This window comes from Pistacia vera, unplaced genomic scaffold (genome assembly GCF_008641045.1).
Source record: "Pistacia vera cultivar Batoury unplaced genomic scaffold, PisVer_v2 Contig617, whole genome shotgun sequence".
Classification (NCBI taxonomy): Eukaryota; Viridiplantae; Streptophyta; class Magnoliopsida; order Sapindales; family Anacardiaceae; genus Pistacia; species Pistacia vera.
In genome coordinates, this window is record NW_022196465.1 from 480,110 (window position 1) to 499,687 (window position 19,578).

At 34.8% G+C, this 19,578-nt stretch overlaps 1 protein-coding gene across 1 annotated transcript; it reads right to left on the minus strand.

Moving 5' to 3' along the window:
* Positions 1–14,494: 14,494 nt before the first annotated feature.
* On the minus strand, positions 14,495–17,645 carry LOC116110858 (sodium transporter HKT1-like). The gene is made up of 3 exons (XM_031397068.1): positions 16,552–17,645; positions 14,816–15,043; positions 14,495–14,732 (listed from the first exon to the last, which is right to left on the minus strand). The coding sequence occupies exons 1-3, from the start codon at positions 17,643–17,645 to the stop codon at positions 14,534–14,536; spliced, it is 1,521 nt and encodes a 506-aa protein (XP_031252928.1). The 3' UTR covers positions 14,495–14,533.
* Positions 17,646–19,578: the final 1,933 nt, after the last annotated feature.

Below are 19,578 nucleotides of genomic sequence, written 5' to 3' on the forward strand. Positions count from 1 at the left end.
CCAAAGACAAAAGAAATATAGCTATCAAGATCCAAACTGCCTCAAGGATTTGTGTCAGGGTGAATTTAGTTCATGCACCTGTACAAGTCCCATTTAATTTAAGGATATACATGAGAGTTCTCAACGAATGGGAAGGCAAGAAGGATTTTCACTACATCAAACCAGTTACAAAATGTAATTATTATCTTGAGCAAAGCGGGTATAAATAGGCAGCTCCCCCCTCATAAAATAGAGGTTAGACACACACAAATTTCACAAAGAAAAGAGCAAAGACACACTAATAGAAAGAGTCTGTCTTGACATTCTCTTATAACACAAACACTTTTAATCTCAGATTGCAGATTGCAATCTCTTGTAAACATGTGCAACGAGCAGAAAGAAAGACTTATATGAACAATCACAGTGGATGTAGGATTCGCATTAAGTATCTAAACTACTATAAAAAGTCTATTGTCCACTTTATTTTAAGTATTTGCATGCTACTGTTATCATAGTACCTCACCCACTCACTATAGTTTGCTTGTAATATCTCACTAGGAAAGTATTCACTAAGTATCTTATAGAGAGAATCTAGAGAATTGCTAGCTTAAAAAAACAGTGTTCGTCTAAAATTTTTATCCTTAATTCAGTTATAACATACTCTTACAAAATGACTATTTCTCAAATATAGCAATCCACATTAAAATTCTTTACTAAGATAGTGTGTGTAATCCTCTCGCCAGCTTGACGTTTCCCGACCATTACAGTCTAATACCTGCAAACTAAAGAAAGCAATGGGGTGAACTATAAATGCTCAGTAAGTAAACCAAATCTAACTATGCTCTTACTCCGCTGTCCCCATTTTCGTTGTAAGTTTTCTAAATTTCTGCTTGCTTTCTCCCTTTATTCTCAAGCGTACTACTTAGTAGTCTTCTATTTTCCTCAAATCTTTCTAAATCCTTCTAGTATTGTGCTATTCTTTATCATTTTATTTCTCTTCTCTGCTAGATTATAACTTTCTGTTTCTTTCTCTACTCAACAAACATCTAAGTTTCCATGCTATTTGTAATGTTTCTAATTTCTGTTCTTTTTCTAGCATTTATCTAATTTATGTCCTTTTCTTGTATATCTCTAATTTCTTTTCTATTCTCGTAGACTTCTATTTTCTTTTCTTCTCTATTTTCATGTGCTTCTATTTTCTTTTCTTTTCTATTCTCATAGGGTTCTATTTTCTTTTCTTCTCTATTCTCATGGGTTTCTATTTTCTTTTATTCTCTATTCTCATGGACTTCTATTTTCTTTTCTTGACTAGTCAGACACGCAATAATAAAATAAAATGTTTAATCTATGCATAAATGCATAAGATGCAATGCACATAAAATGTCTGATGCGTATGCAAATCATCATGTTTGTATTCTTTTTTAAAATTCTTTTCTAATTCTTTTCATTTCTTTCTGAAATTCTTTCTGTTTTCTATTTCTTATTATATTTTTCTTTCTTGCTAAAATTCTTTCTGTATTCTATTTTCTTTCTTTCTAAAATTCTTTCTGTATTCTGTTCTAGTTTGTCGATCGGACCAGACTGAGGCATGGATTTTGAACCCTGGCCGTGTGAGTGTATTCTGAAATTCTTTCTGGGTATAGTCCTCATCCACATGCACTTGTAGCGGATTGCACAATTCTGTTTTCTATTATGAGGCTGCTCACTTATGGCGGCGTGCATGTGGGAAACTTCTGCATCTTTGTCGCCACTAGCTAACGCAGCGAATGCTCACAGGTTCCCCATCGCAACAGCCCTTTGAAAACATGCTCTATAATTCTGCAAAATAACTAGCTAGACATTTCCAATAATTATAAAATTTCTGAAATATATGTTATGCTATGTCATGCATTTATATGCTGTCTATGCATGATCCCAAAATACATGTTTGACTCTAACATGTATTCTATTAATTCTAAGGCTTTTATTTTGAAGAACTTTGAGAAGAATCAATAGAACAATGTAGAAGAAGACGAAAGAAAGAGAGAATGTAACGCAAAGTTGATCTGGAAAAATTTTTTCAGTAACAGAAAAAAATAGTTAGAAGCAGTTAGGTGATGCTTTTTATTTTTAGAGCATTACCAAAACACTGCGTTTTACAGATCTTGTATAACCCAAAATGAGCTGAGCTTTTACAAAAATACCCCAGACTAACTTCTGTGAATTTACTATGAAGTCCTGCGTAGTTATAATGCTAATATTCTCCCTTAAGCTAGACTTACTTCATTGTCTTCGAGTATACCTTTATATTCTAATATTCCCCCTTAAACAAAACTTTCTTTGTTGTTCAGATTCAACATTGCTCCTTTTTATATTAACACCCTTTCAGCTTCACGTGTACTATAACAAGAACATGTTAGAAGTAGTTACTTCACAGAATAAAGCAGCAGCATGCCAGGATCAGTTGCTTCATAGAACAATACTGCAGCAAGTAGTTACTTCACATAATAAAACAGCAGCATGTCAAGATCAGTTGCTTCATAGAACAATACTGCAGCATATTTCAGAATAGTGCAGTATTGTAAAACAGAGTATTGATAAAAAAAAAAAAAAAAACAGGAAGACCATCAACAGTTTGCAGTATGCATCCAGTACACTCAACTTCAGCAGTATGTAGTCTCACTATCGTTTCCCAGTATGTATTTAGAACCTTTTTACTCTAGTAAGGCAGAGATCACATTCAGTTTTTCCCTAAGCAGGCTAAATCTGTTCCCTGATAAGGCTTTTGTTAGGATATCGGCTTTTTGAAATTCTGAGGAAACATATTGCACAGTCAATTGTTTCGTTGCAACCAACTCCCTTACATAGTGTACATCAATCTCAATATGTTTGGTTCGGGCATGAAATATGGGGTTAGAAGATAAAGCCCTTGCACTCATGTTGTCACACCAAACAACAGGGATATGTCTAATTGCAATGCCCAACTCTTTAAAAAGATATTGGATCCGTACTACCTCAGTAGCAGCCTGATTTAGGGAATGATATTCAGCTTTGGTGGAAGAGAGAGAGACAACCTTCTACTTCTTAGAGCTCCATTGAACCAAATTTTCTCTAAGGAACATAGCATACCTGATAGTAGACTTTCGATCATTAACATCACTTGCCCAATAGGCATCCACATATGCTTCTAAATTGAAATGTTTTTGTTGTTTAAACAAAAGACCATACTGAATAGTACCCTTGATATACCTGAGAACTCGTTTACAGGCTGTCCAATGTGAAGTTTTAGGTTGCTGAAGGAATTGACTAAGTTTGTTCACGGTAAAGGCTATATCAGGTCTAGAGAGAGTCAAGTATTGAAGCCCTCCAATGATGCTACGATACAAGGTAGGCTAATCAAAACATTCACCATCATCAGTCATGAGCTTTGTGCCTATTGCCATTGGAGTATTACACGGATTGCAATCTTTCATGTTTGCCTTGGCTAGTAACTCCTGCGCATATTTGAACTGAGTGAGCAACAAACCATTCCTGTTTCGACAGACTTCAAAGCCTAGAAAATAACTCATTTCACCGAGAACCTTCAAAGCAAACTGACTATTAAGATCCTGATTCACTTGATTAATGAGTTAAGAATTAGTTCCTGTTACTAAGATATCATCAACATAAACAAGTAAATATATTACATCAGACCCCTTGTGATAATGAAAGAGACTAATATCAGAGGTAGAACTAAGGAAACCCCAAGCTAAGAGAGCACTTTGAAGCTTATTGAACCACAGCAGGTTCAAATCCCTCAGGTGGCAGCATATATACTATCTCTGTGAGTTCACCATTTAAGAAGGCGTTTTTCACGTCAAATTGCTGAACTTGCCAACCATTGTACACAACCAAAGAGAGAATGATCCTGATGGTTGCTGCTTTAACAACCAAAGAAAAAGTGTCAAAATAGTCCAGGCCAGGGGTTTGTTGAAACCCCTTAGCAACAAGCCTGGCTTTGTACTTTTGTAAGGTCCCATTTGAATTGAGTTTAGTTTTGAATACCCATTTGCTGCCGACTATATGCATGCCTGACTCATACGGTATCAAGTCCCAAGTCTGATTGTTTAACAAAGCTTGATATTCTGCCTCCATAGCAGATTTCCATTCAGGGATATTTAAGGCTTCCTTAACTGTTTGAGGTTCCTTAAGAATAACTTGTGTAGATAGTAAAGCTTGAATTGGTACCTGATCAGGGGAAGTAGGCTGTGAATAACAAGCTTTGGACCATGTTACCATGTGATGAGTATTAAGAGAAGTAGAGGAGACTAGTTTTGTAGGTAGGGTGGGGGTTGCTTTGGGTAAGACAACTTCAAGTTGAATACCAGTGGCAGTGGTTTTAGTAGACTTAGGGGACTGAACATGTAAATGAGTTTGAGCTGGAGATTGATAAGGTTGTAATTGTGTTGGTGTTGCTAACGGTAGGACAACTTCTAGTTGAATATTAGAGGTATGAGGCTGGGTTGAAGAGTTTGTAGCTTCAAAACCTGACTGAAGAGGTTGATCATGATTTGTATGGTGAGAGGAAGTAATGTTTATGCTAGAAGAGGAATGACTAGAACTTGAAGCTAAACGATCTTGCTGTGAGTTGGACAAAAAGTGAGAGGTGGACTTAGAGTATTCTGGCGTAAATGAGTGATCCTTCTCAAGAACAATAGAATATTGGGGTATTAGCCATGGAGAAGACCCTTGAGAATCAGATGAACTATAGGAACTACAACCAGTTGCATCACTATTACAGGACTGCTGCACAAAACATGTTTTAAAGGGAGATTCAGTTTCACAAAACTTGACTTGTTTAACTGTATAAATCCTTCTAGCAGAGGACATACACCTGTATCCTTTATGAGCCAGGCTATAACCAAGAAAAACACATTTCTCAGTGTGAAATAAGAGCTTGTGTTTTTGGTAAGGTCTTAAATAAGGGAAGCAACTGCATCCAAACACCTTAAGCTCATTATACTGGGGTTCTTTCTTGAATAATTCCTGGAAGGGTGAACTATAATCAAGCACAGCAGATGGTAAACGATTTAGTAAGTAAGTTCCTGTTTGAAAGGCTTCCCACCAGAATTTTAAGGGCATCGAAGCATGAGCTAGAAGGGATAAACCAAATTCAGTGATGGATCTCTGTTTCCTTTCAACCCTACCATTTTGTTGGTGTAAATAGGGACAAGGGTGCCTAAACATGATCCCATGTTGTGATAGATATTTAGAGAATGCTCTAAATTCTCTTCCCCCACCCCCCAAATCAGTTTGTAGGCAATTGAGTCGGGTACCTAGCTGATTTTCTATAAACACATGGAACTGTACAAAAGCACCATAAGCCTCAGACTTGAGTTTTAGAGGGTAAATCCAGGTATACTGGCTGAAGTCATCTACAAAGATGATGTAATATATGTACCCTTCATTAGAAAGAACAGGGGCTGGTCCCCAAAGATCTGAATGTATTAATTCTAGAGGTCTTTTTGCTTTTGTGTTGGAAGAAGGAAATGTACATTGAGATAATTTTCCATAAGCACAAGCTTCATAAACAGAGTTCTTATTGTCATCCACAGAAAATTTTACATTTAATTTTTGCAGTACACAATGAAGAGATTTAGGACTAGGATGCCCTAGCCTAGCATACCAAAGTAAGGGTAAATTTTGAGGAGCAGATTGCATCTAACAGGTGGATGCTTTATTGCTATTATTAGGAGCCAAAGCAGGAAAACAGGAACTCTGAAATGCTTCCATGGACGAGCTGGAAGTAGAAACTTGATGAGGAGCAGATTGCATCTAAGAGGCAGATGCTTTATTGCTATTATTAGGAGCCAAAGTAGGAAAACAAGAACTCTAAAATGCTTCTATGGACGAGCTGGAAGTAGAAACTTGCTGAGGAGAAAGAGAATTTGAACACTCTGAAGCAGCAGTAGCAGAAACAGCACCAGTGGGAAGAGCCAATTGATACAAGCCATCCTTGACTTTCCCTTGCAGCAAAATGGCCTTGTTGCTTCTATCCTTTACCAAACAATGATCAGCATAAAATTCAACTGAAACATTATTGTCTTTGGTAATTTGGGAAATACTTAGCAAATTTTTTGCAATTTTTTGCACACACAATATATTCTTGAGATGTATTAACCTATGAGCATCACAAGATGGTAACATTAACATACATGTATGAGTAATTGTTAAGGCCTCTCCACTACCAACTTGGACTTTAGAGTTGCCTGGATATCCTAATTTTACTGCCATATTATTCACATCAGAAATCATGTGATTGGAGGCGCATGAATCCATATACCAAGCCTGGTCTTTGACAATCTGAGGAGTAGCTAACATGTGACCAGATGGATATGCTGATGTACGAATATCAGTATGAGGAGCAGCAGTGGAAGAGTTCTACTGATACTGGACAGGTCCTTGATTGTCTGAAGAGGAGCCAGAGGGACACTGATTAGGTAACTAATGCATTGGTGGTGTTCCATAGGCTAAGTAATCATGAAGGTTCCCAATGTGATCATGAGAGTACTGAGTTGATGCATTCATTCCAGCGACCAAAGCTTAGGAAACTCATTCACAGGATCTGCATTAGTATGAGGTGTCGCTGAATATGCATTCTACATTGATTTAGATGTATTATATGGTGGAGGCTGTCCATAAATATTGAAGTTTATTTAAGGTTGTCCAGGAACATTATAGTTGGTTGCTGTAAATCCTTGATAGTCATAGTCGAACCTATGATAATAGTGAAGGGCTGAATGTCCTATTTTTCCACAAACTAGACACATCAGTCTTGGCTTTGGATAGCCTTGACCTCTTCCTCTTCCTTTATTAAAACGTACAAAATTACCAACATAAGGTTGTGAGTATTCAGTATAAGGAGGACAATTAAGATCAGTCCTTAAAGCTCCTGGTTGTCCCATGTACATAGGTCCTCCTCCATAATGAGGAGTTCCTGAAGCTCCAAATAGCACATTCTGAGTCTGTTGAGTTGGATAAGTTACACCACTAGCATTTTGATAACTGGACGTCAGTGGATTCACTACATTAGTGGATTGTTGTACTGGCATTCCAGACACATTCTAAGCAGTAACTATCTCTGCATTATTGCTTTTGGCAGCCATTAACGCAGAAGACATGGATTCATGAAAGTTCATCAAGGCACTGTTCTGTTTTTCCAGCCTCATTTCGTGTTTGTGTAGCAAAAATTGAGCTTCTTGGAATGAGGTTTGACTAATATTCGATGTAAGATTAGCTACCACCACATCATAGTTAGCTTCCACGCCATCCAAAATATACATCAATAGTTCCTCATCAGCAATATGTACACCACTAGCATTGAGTTCATCACCTAATTCTTTCATTCTTAGGATATACTCATTGATACTTTGAGACTCTTTCTTAGTTGTATTTAACATATTCCTAAGATGCAAGATTCTTGCCTTCAAAAAAGACTTAAAATGAAGCTCTAGTGTATTCCATATTTCATATGCATTAGTGCATTTAGAGACATGCCTAAACATTGATTCTGAAATTGATGAAAGTAACTAGCTCACAAGAAATTGATCTGTTTTCTTCCATGTAAAATACTTAGGATTTGGTTTTTTCATCAGCTTCTCATCATCGTCTAAACTTTCCAATAGAAACATAGGAGGACAAGGATTAGTACCTGTGATAAATCCATTTAGATCATGAGCTGTTAGTGCCGGTGGAATTTGAGATTTCTAGAAATTGTAGTTTCTCTCAAGTAGCTTTACACTGATTGTTAGTAGAACTGGCTGAACTGTCAGACTTTGTGCATTACCAGTAGTGACTTGTTCAGACTCCATTTTCACGCTGTAACAAATTCAAGAGTTATCCTTAGGATCAGCTTTTTGACGTGTGTCTAAAGCTCTGATACCATGAATAACTTTGAGAAGAATCAATAGAACAATGTAAAACAAGATGAAAGAAAGAGAGAATGTAACGAAAAGTTGATCTGGAAAAATTTTCTCATTAACAGAAAAAAATAGTTAGAAGCAGTTAGGTGATGCTTTTTATTTTTAGAGCATTACCAAAACACTGCGTTTTGCAGATCTTGTATAACCCAAACATGAGCTGAGCTTTTACAAAAATACCTCTGACTAACTTCTGTGAATTTACTATGAAGTCCTACGTAGTTATAATGCTAATATTCTCCCTTAAGCTAGACTTACTTCATTCTCTTCGAGTATACCTTCATATTCTAATATATTTCTATACTTTTCTGGAAAGCCCAAAGTTCTTTTCTTCTAAAACACTTAAATTAAACATCTTCTATTTTATTCTTTATTTCTGAATTCTATGTATTGTGTGTACATACGCGATTATATAATTTCTACATAATTTTGTAATTCTTCAATTCTATCATGCTATGTAAAATGTACACATACACAAGTACATTAACTCTCACAAATTCTACTCTCTAATATTTTCTAATGTAACAAACATGCCTTGTACAACTTTCCAAATACAAATATTAATGCCATAAATTTTCATTCTCCGAACATGACCATCAACATTGTTATACATGCCTTTCTTCTTCTTTTCTTTTGGCTACATTCTATACATTAATCTATATTATCATATTAATCATTGTAAATCCAGTCTAACATATGGCACAACATATATACTTTGGCTAAATTCTAATTTCTTCCTAACATTCTTAACTAAACTTTTGGCCAATACAACATATTCTCAAGATCTCCTAGCACAATTCTATAGCTTGTAATATATAATAATGCATGAAAACTATACTCATACCAATTAATTTCTAAAATGGTCATGTATTTAATACATAAACTAAACTTCTATTTTTTTTTATGTTTCTTTGATATTTATACTTGGGAAAACTTTTCTATTCTTTATATAATAAAATCACTTATTACATATTATTTATAACTAATCTCAAAACAGGAATCAACAATATACTCATTTGGTCAAGCCATTCTTTGAATGATCTTTCTAATTTCAAGCATACAAACTTGACAATTTATAGTGACATATTGTCATATTATAATATAACCACCCATGTTTTACTATCAACAATACTACACTATTGCAACAATTTAATATGTAATTCTTGCTATCATTTTTCTAAAGTCATAAGTTTCAAAACTCATAATTCAATGACTAAATACAATATGTCATTCAAACCAATGCTAAAAGTTCAAGCAACTTGAACCATGCACTAAAAACAATTCCTTTCATTGAACTAACATAACCAAGTGTTATTCTAAATTTTGGCATAACAAAATACACTCTTGAATACTAAAACTTACACTTGGTTATATAAGCCTAACATAACCTTTCAACTCCAATTCTTTCCTTTCTCAAACAATTTCTTCAACAAGATTTAACAAACTCAAACATGCATTTCTCTTTCATCAGACAATTCACACGCACATGTAAATACTTGGTTGGCCACACTTCCACATCTCTCCAAATCCACCAAAATTGGAGCAAAAACTCACCAAACTTAACTTCAATTCTAGTCGGATTCAACACTTCCAAATTCGAACATCAACACTTCAAAATTTCATCCAAAGTTCAACTAAAACATCACATCTACATAACTACTCATCTTGGCTGAACTTCTACACATTATTCTCCATCAAACAAGCATATAAACAACCAATACTTCTTATCATACATCATACACAAACACTCAAGAATCAACTTACATATTTACTACTCAAATTAAAGCTTAGATTGGGTTTACTTACCTTGAATTTGCACAACACTAATGATTCAATCTTCCTTTGCTAAAATTCTTTTCCTCTTGGATCTAAATCAAGAATTCGAAACTTTAAAACTTAAATACACACTTTTGTGCTAGAATCTCACCTTTGGATGCTTTAGGATTGAAAATCTAAAAAAAATTTAAGCTAAACCCTCATTTGTATCATCTTCTTCATATTATTTTGCTTCCTTACACTCACCACTTTTTCATCTAGTTGTGAGCGAAAAGACCATTTTACCCTTATTCTTTAATTTCTTTATATTACTTTACAAATACGTATTTATCTCGGCATCACATCACGTGTATTGTCCATAACTTTTCTACCACTCTATTCTCATGGCTAGCACACTTAATACATTATATTTATTATATTCACTTTTCACTTGAACACGTGATTCTATATGAAATGACCATTTTGCCCCTATCAAAACTGTTATGGAATTCCATTATAATACTAGTTAAATATATTCACTATGACTATAGAATAATCCTTACCATATTTTTGAATGTGGGTATTACACTACTCAAGTGTGACTTCTTAGCATTTTGCACGTGCGGAGTTGTTGGTATCAAAATCCAACATAAAAAATGTTAGACTTACAAATATTTCTGTACAGAGTGATGTGGCAAAAAATGAATGGAATAGTGAACATGATGAGTTTGACTTTCTGTATTCATTCTTCCAACCACATCATTTTGTACAGAAATCCTTCTATGATTCCTTTATACCTCTAGCATTACTCATATATTTAAGATATATATAGATACTATTTCGTTTATTTATTTATTTATTTTTTGGAGGTAGGAGTAGTGAAAGGGGTGAGAGAACGTTGTAAAAAAAGTTGATAAGTGAAGAACCACATAACAAAAAAAGCTACTAGATTTGAGATTTAATTAGGGACGGTGATGGATTCCACTTGCTTGTTCCTATTGTCATGATCACTAAGGATATGATGCATGAGCTATCGAATCAGATAAAATGACGTTGCATATAAAAGGTTTTGTACATTGAATGTATTTATAACTATTCAAAGATGAGATGAGTAACATACACACTTAGATTTTCTCCGCATGGAAGAACACATGATGAACCCAGAAGAAGTAGAGATGTGGTCACTCCCAGCAGTCCCCACCTAGGAGATGGATAACTACTTTCACTCACATGGATGAGATTTTTACCTTTCATTATTTTTCTTTCTAGGAATCTGCAGTTTATCTTTATGAAATCTACTTTGTATAAACTACCTCTGAGTGGTTAAATGGTTTGATAGGAACTCTTGGGTGTATTACTCAAGGGGTCTTGAGTTTGAGTCTCTCCTCACACTACAACAATATACACATATAGCTACGAAAATTAGCTGCGAAAAGAAAAACTATAGCAAATACATATTTACAGCTATAAAAGTCAATATTTATAGCTAATTGAAATAATTTTAGTCATNGTGATTTGACAACTATGCTTTTATCCCCTTGGATTGTCGATAAACTTGGATTTGTTTTCAACATAATCGTTGCGATTTCGATAGCTCCAGCTGCGACAGCGAACAAAAGGCTGAGTTTCCGTTTTAGTCTTCTGGTTGCATCAATTTTAGCAACTCCTCTACATCAATGCAGCTTTTTAAAGAAGCATACAATTGTTGAGATAAAGGTTTACATTTTCTCCTGGTAATTAAACGGAATCAACAAAAAATAGGATATTTGAATTATTAATTAGTTTAGAATATGGATAAAACACTTTCACTTTGTAGATAAAAAACATTTTAGCATATCCCGGTAACTCTGATGAGTGATTTTTGCCATTTCGATTGTATGAGCTTCTAGTGTATGTGGATCAGGGACTGAATTGACATCTCTTGAACACTATTTTTTCTTCGAGAGCTTGCCGGAGAGATAGAATACAAATGAATTATTTAACATATATCAAACTATGATTAAAAATTGAAAATTTTCTTTTTGATTCAATAGAATTCAAAAGATTAACAATTTTTCCCTCTTTCAGAGCGGGGGCTAGTTAGGAGAAAAGTTGGGTTCAAATAATTGTGATTAAATGATAAAACATTTCTTTGTATTTTTAGTCAATCTTTCTATAGCTTGCAATGCATGGGCCATGGAAATCAAATCGGTTTACTTTTATGTCAAACTTAATACTTTAGAAAAGAAAGTTCTAAATTTATATTTTAAAATATCGATAAGATACTCCTTCTATTCTTCCTTTATATATTAGAATAAGACGTTTTCGGTTGGTTTACTTTATGTTATAACATGGAATCAAGGGTGGATCCCATACTGTTGTACGTGATATTTTAAAATAATACTAAGGTATTCTTTTTACATATTGGAGTATCTTGTTTCTTTAAACTATTTGTTTTGCGTACATAATTTGATGTGACTTGATTCTTTAGCAGCCTCTATTACCACAGGATACTGACCATGGACCAAGATTATGTTATGTACGGAAATCTTGATGTTTGAGACTATAGTTATTGTTCTAATAAGAACCATATTTATTTCAATAATATAGGGGCACCGAAAAAATTACACCAAAAGTTTGTATCGATTTACGTGTAATACGCGTCTGAATTTCTTTATAATTTTTTTCTAGTGAACGGCCGTCTATTACATTTGGACAGCCGTTCACTCACATGGATGCCCGTCCATATAATATGGACGGGCGTCCATACATAAGGGACGGGCATCCCCATTTAAAGGATGTCCGTCCCTAATTAAAATACAATTAAAAAATTTATAAAACATTAATGACGGCCATCCATTAATTTTGGACAGGTGTCCACAAATAATAGACGCTCGTCCTTCACCCAAATATAAAAAAAAAAATATATATATATATATATATTTGGGGACGCCTATCCACCAATTGTGGACAGTTGTCCCTTACTTTGCTTTTACAAATAAAAAAGAACAGCCAGTGCATGTTCAACTGCCTAACCCCACCCACCCCCCCCCCCCCCCACCCCCCCCCCCCCCCCCCCCCACCCCCCCCCCCCCCCCCCCCCCCCCCCCCCCCCACCCCCCCCCCCCCCCCCCCCCCCCCCCCCCCCCCCCCACCCCCCCCCCCCCCCCCCCCCCCCCCGCCCCCGTACTATCTTCTCAACAGCCCTCTCCACTTCGCCGGAACCAACTCAATCGTGTTTCTGGGCTCTGCTTTCTTCTTTCTTATTCTCCTGAAACGCGCTGCTGTTTCAGTGGCTGCAGAGCCAGAATGCGCCGCTCCATGCTGTTGTTTCAGTGGCTGCAGTGGCTGCTGCCATAGCAGCCGTTACAGCAGCCACTGCTGCTCTTCATCTTCAAGAAAGAACGACAGCAGCATTTCCAGGTGGGTGTCCCTCCAGTTCCAAGGAGGAACTTCGGTGGCAGCAATAGCGTCAACTGTGGTAATAGCAAGAGGATGTCCCTCATGATCTAGCCGTCTTTCAAGATTGAGTGTCGGCCTGCCACTAGTGCACACCAAAAAACTTTAATAGGAGGGAAAGCATATCTCATTAATTTAAGATAAAAAAATCAATTGAAAAAGCACACAGATATATGAGTGATATACACATGAAAACTCATAGCAATCCAAGAACCTTGTGAACAACATGCGAGACAAGGGGAGACTAGCTGCCATATACTTTGAAGATCTTCGAGGAGATGATTTATTTTTTTCAACCTACTAGACTCTTGCCTGCTCTTAGAGTGCATAGAAAGATCAAGTTCCAGAAAAGTCTTATATATTGATGACGAAGAAGAGGAGCGAAGAAGAAGAGGCTTAATGTTTATTTCTTTTTTAAAAGTATGGACGGCCGTCCAAAATTTATGGACGGCCGTCCCAATTTTTTTTTTTTTTAATATTTGGGTGAAGGACGGACGTCCATTATTTGTGGACGCCCGTCCAAAATTAATGGACGGCCGTCCATAATGGATGGACGGCCGTCCCTAATATTTTACAAATTTTTTAATTGTATTTTAATTAGGGACGAACGTCCTTTAAATGGGGACGCCCGTCCCTTGTGTATGGACGCCCGTCCATATAATATGGACGGGCGTCCATGTGAGTGAACGACCCTCCAAATGTGATGGACGGCCGTTCACTAGAAAAAAAATTGTAAAAAAATTTAGACGCGCGTTACACGTAGGCCGGTACAAAATTTCGGTGCAATTTTTTCGGTGTCCGTAGTGTTATTGTATTTATAATTTACCATCCTTAAAATTTGAAGATAACCTCGTCAAATTTAACTAAGAAAAAACCATGTTCATATAAATATGAATAATTACTAGTGGAAGAAATGTTACTTGTTACTTAACTGCTAAAGTGAATTACTGAATTTTGATTACAAGCTGCAGCTGCAGGACAACTTTGCTTGAGTGGGGCTGTTAAGGTGCAAATTCTGTTACTTAACAGCAACCGTTAGTTTGCTGTTATTAAAGTCTTGACTGTGTTTTCTAATTTTCCATAAATATGTAATTGAACCCTTGTGGCTCCATTATTTTGTGGTTTGGCTTTTGCTTGTCCTCGCTAAACGGCCATTGACCCCTAGCACAGCAACAAAATCCAACTTCTTTTGTTTAATTAAGTATTGTTCGAGAGGGCAATTTATGCTCCTAATAATTTATCAGCAATTAAGTTCTCTAAAATAATAAGAGCATTGTCATGACTCAAAAAACTATATAGAGTAAGACCAGAAGTATATTACTTATGGTTACACTATGTTGCTCCCCCTAGTAACATTACCGGGAGTTCGCAAGCGCCCGGTTGCAAATTATATCTACACCAGATAATTAATGACTTACTAGTAGCTAGGAGAGCTTCCAGGATTTACCACCTTTCATGTTGAATTTCTTTAGCTTTCCGAAGAATATGATTATAATGAGCATTAATTTTCCTCCGGTGCTCCATCTTCCAACAAATCCATACCAAGTATCCTTGCAGGAGCTCTCAGTTTTCAGTTGCCTTTTACAACTGTATCCAGTTGAGAACCCAACATTCCCATATGCACTACACAATAAACATATAATTTTCTTTTAGATTTTTTTGCCTAGACTGATAATCAATAAAGAGAAATTAATAATTAATCTCACCTTATAACTTCTAATGTGATGTTTAACACATTGAAGTTAAGAGGGTCATTCTCAATGTTATCTCTCTCAGTGATGCAGATTATGATGATTGCCATGACTAAATAGGAAAGTTGTGACAATATCAGACTCTCCACAAAACCCTTCTTTTCATTTTCTTTCTGTTTGCAATTTCCCGAATCCTTTTCTTGATATATTCTTGGTAAAAATAATGTATAAGGTGGGAGATACCTGCACAGATTGAATGGTTAGATCTCTCCTTATATAAGGAAACACAAGTAAGACTTACTTGTTTTGAATAGATGTACTTTTACATACCGTTTTAATATTGGTGGTGTCAAGAAACGATCTCATCCCTTGTATGGTTAGGGAATTTTTGTAAAATTAAAAGATCTGTCCCATTTAATATAAAGGTATTATGGGACTAATATTTTGTTATGACATTTACCATAAGTATAATATGTAATAAGCTTATCTTGAAAAGCTTTTACTTGTTAGTTTTCAAAATTCTTACTGTATGCATGTTTAAGCAAAAATTCTCAGGTACCAGCTTTCTAGACTATAGGCCAACATTCAGTTTGATGTCTTTGCTTTTGTAGTTTTGTAAAATCGATATTTAGTTGTTAACTTTTGATCTCCAAGTTAAAAACTTCAAAATTTTCGTTATAGTGAGAAACTTTATGTTGAACCCTTTTTTAATCACTTAATTTACTAGTTTAAACAGTTCTTTTAATATATATATATATATATATAATAAAAATTCTTTTGTACGTTATAATGTGGCTTTCCACTTATTATTATGGCATGACTGCATGGGCAAATAGTCACTTAAAATGCTTTTGCCAGAAAGCTTCTAATGGTTACCGAGAATCCAGTGTATAGTCGGTGGCATTGAGTGCGCCACTAATTTTCCCATAACTTGTTCTAAAACGATCTACAGAATCCAAACTATAAAGTGGCTTCACCACTAACTACATAAAAATGCTTCAATACGAATGTTTATGATTTTAGATAAAAAAATTAAAAAAAAAAATGACCAATATTATTAATAATTTCCTAAACTTAAATTAATCAATATGAGTATAAAAATCTCATTAAAGAAAATCAAATCAGTCATAAATTTATTTCTAAGCTCTTGCTTTAATTATAATATAAAATTAAAAGGATTATTCTATGTATTCCTAACTTTAATCTAAAGACCAAAAAGTCCATATACCTTAAATAATAGCATTAAGATCCTTAACATTACGACCAATTCTTGCAAGGCTTCTAAGTTTAAATCTTACGAGTAACTTTGCAATTTCCCAAAGCTTACAAGAACAATTCTTTTTAAACATTATACTATATCTCACATGATATATTTAAATTAACCCTTTTCATTAGTCAGAACTTTTATGATGATTTTAGAGAATTTTATGCATCTTTAGCTAAAGTTCAGGGACCTTAAATAATGATGCTAAAATATATAATATCTATATTATAAAAGGGCAGAATATATAGTCTAAAGAACACAAACAGAACACCGCACGGTAAACCAGATTAATTACTTTATTATCAGTAAAATATCTTTCAAATGGACAGATTATATAAATCTTTTATATAAATTATAAGGTAGAAAAAATATCGAAAGTATATGATATACATATCAAGCATTATATAATTATTATAATATGTTACTTTCTAAATTTCTAAAATAAAATTATTATACAGAGAGAATAAAGGTATAGTGAAGAACTTACATCATAACAACAAAGAGCACCAGTACTGCTGAAGAAAGTATGGAGAGGTCAAACACAGATTCGCCGGTGTACCTCGAATTAACCACTTCAAATAATGAACCAACCACTTTCTGGTAGAAATTCAGACCATCCATGGCTTCCGAATTCCATTCCAGGGAACAAAAGAGGACAAACTGCACAAACAAGAACCCAAAAACAGTAGCTCCAAGAAAATAAGAATGAACACCAGAGAACAAATGGGGGTAGCCCATCTCTTTGTGATTCCTCAACATGTACTCAAACTCCGCACGCCTTGTGATTTTATTCAAAACCCAGATGACAAGTCGCAGGCAAGATGGATACAATGTCTTTCCAAGGAGAACTTGGGGAATTAGAATCCAAAGAAGACCTGAATTTTTCTTAAAAACGATCATGTTTTCATTTGTGGGGACGAAACCAGTGTTTGAGAAATTGGAAACGATTACGAAAACAGAAAATGTTAGCGGTTGAAGACCTTTGGTTTTTAGAACTTCTTTTGCACTTCCAACAAGGGTAATGTACAATAAAGATAAACTAATTCCGGCTACATGAAAAACAAAAAGATAACCTAATATGACAAAACACAAAATCCTGATTGAATTATCGCTTGAGGAGGGCTTGCTATTTTTTCCTGAGGAAGTAGTATTGGAATTGGAATTGGAATTCTCATTTTCTGGACTTGAAAAAGAGGCAAAACCAAGTTCAATTTTGTCGTTTTCAATGGATTTTTTTCTTGGAAATTTGGATTTTATTTGAAGTTCAAGCCAGGACATGAAAACTTCCCCACTTATGGACATCAAAATGATCATAACAATGAGTTGAAAGTTAGAGAAAACCTCCATTTCGACGGTAGACATGCTAGAATTTGTCATTGCAGAAACAGAAGTGAAGAATAAATCTAAGTTTTTAGGACTAAAGTAGGGCGCACTTCTTGGCTTTGAGAGCCTCAAGGCTAAGTATCCTACAAAAGAGATAGATACGAAGTAACAGAGATGAATCCAGAAAGAATTCACTTTGTAAAACAAGCGAAGAAAACATGACAAAATTAAACTCCAGCAAGAATACTTATTATTCATCTTCACACACAGAAAATTTTGCTGAAGATCATGGGAAAAGCTAAGAAATCAAGTTGCTTTTAAAGGCATGCATGTGTGGTAGGGCAAAGGTGTAATTTTGAATATTTATTGGTTCATGTACGAGATGGAGTACTGTTTGTCAAAGTTGTTTTTTAAGGCACGCATGTGGGGTTGGGCAAATATTTAACTTTAGAGGCATGTAGTTTTCATTCTTTTATATAATAAAAAAATTAATAAATATTTGGAATCTTTACTTTTTATCTCCCATCTTTATCACAAAAATATTTTCCAAGAAAAGTTCAAGCATATAATTAGAGAGAGTAGCGTGGGGGTTTTCAATTGGATAATTAGCCAAAAGGCCAACCTTTTCTATATCAACCATTTCAATTGAACTTTATTTAAATTTCCATAATCTAAGGATTTGGGAAGGCCAGCAGCCATGTCCTAATCTTGGGCATTCGTGCGCACTTATTCTAGTTTCGATAAAAAATTATTATCAGCTTATCGCTACATCACTTAGCGATACGCTGCAATAGAACAATTGTATACAATTTCAACACATGCTGCAATAAAACAACGTTTGCAATAATAAGATACTGAAGGATCCTGGCTTATATATAATCAAATAATTAATTTGACTATATTACAACAGTCTCATAACTTCTAATTAAAATTATAAGAAAGCAAAAAGAGTTACGTTGCCTATCGATGGTGGCTTGACAACAGCAAGCATAACTTTTAGCCCACCTCAATTATATACATCATCAACCAATTGACAAAGAGATACATGAATGTTAAGATCAATGATATTGGCACGAGTTGGGGGAAAAAACAATGATGAGTGGAAGAGATAAGTAAAAGTATTAATTAACAAAACATCAATACATTAGTCAGTGTACGTGATATTATTAGATCAGAATATCAATACGATCATGACATCACATTTCAGTTAATCTTTAGAGAGTAAGTAAATATATTGCCGACGATACCTATACACTCTTAGTGGCCGATAATGACCGATGATTTCCAAGCTTTGACTCCTTTCATGTTGGATTTCTTTAGCCTTCCGAAGAACATGACTAAAATATATGAGAATCAACCAAGTGTCTTTGCATGAACTCTCTGGATTCAATTGCCGTTTGCCTAACTCTTTCTAATTCTCATTGGTTTTACACGAAACTAAAAAAGATTATCTAACTTGAAGGAATAATAATATTCTCACCTTATAATTTCTATGGTGATGTATGCACATTGAAGTTGAGGGGGCCTTGCTTCATTTTTTTTCTCTCTGTGACATGCACACGGGAATCATGGAGATGACTAAACAAGAAAGCTGTGAGAAAATCAAGCTCTCCAAAAAATAGAAGAAAAATAAAAGGGAGACAAACGGTAAAGAACTTAGGAAAACTGCTATATAAGAACCATCTTTACAACATATGCCACCTTCTATGGACGTCAAATTCAATTAATTAATTACTTGCAAACTATAATTAGACCCGCAGCAGGCTTAAAAAACAAATATGTTGGTCCAAGAATTTTCAAGACATCAAATATGACTTTAAAAACGAATAAAACATTAAATAATATACTAATGGGTAATGGCTAGAAGATTTTTTTATTAAAGAAAAAGATTAGGAAATTGAGTATTATTTAGTAGTTTTAAAAATAAAGGAATTATCAAGCTGTGTGTTTCTATGCATAGACCATGCTCAAACATGTGGTATGCATAAATGGTTAGGTATAGAGACAACATGACAAATTTTTATAAGAATTTATTTATTGATTTAGGTACATTAGATTGAATAAACTTTGATAGAATGAATAAAATCTTATAAATTAAAAGTATAATACCATATCTATAAATTATTCACCCAAATTCTTTCATAAGTCATTCCTTAACTTTAATATCATGTCGTGTTGTAGTTAAAGCTTC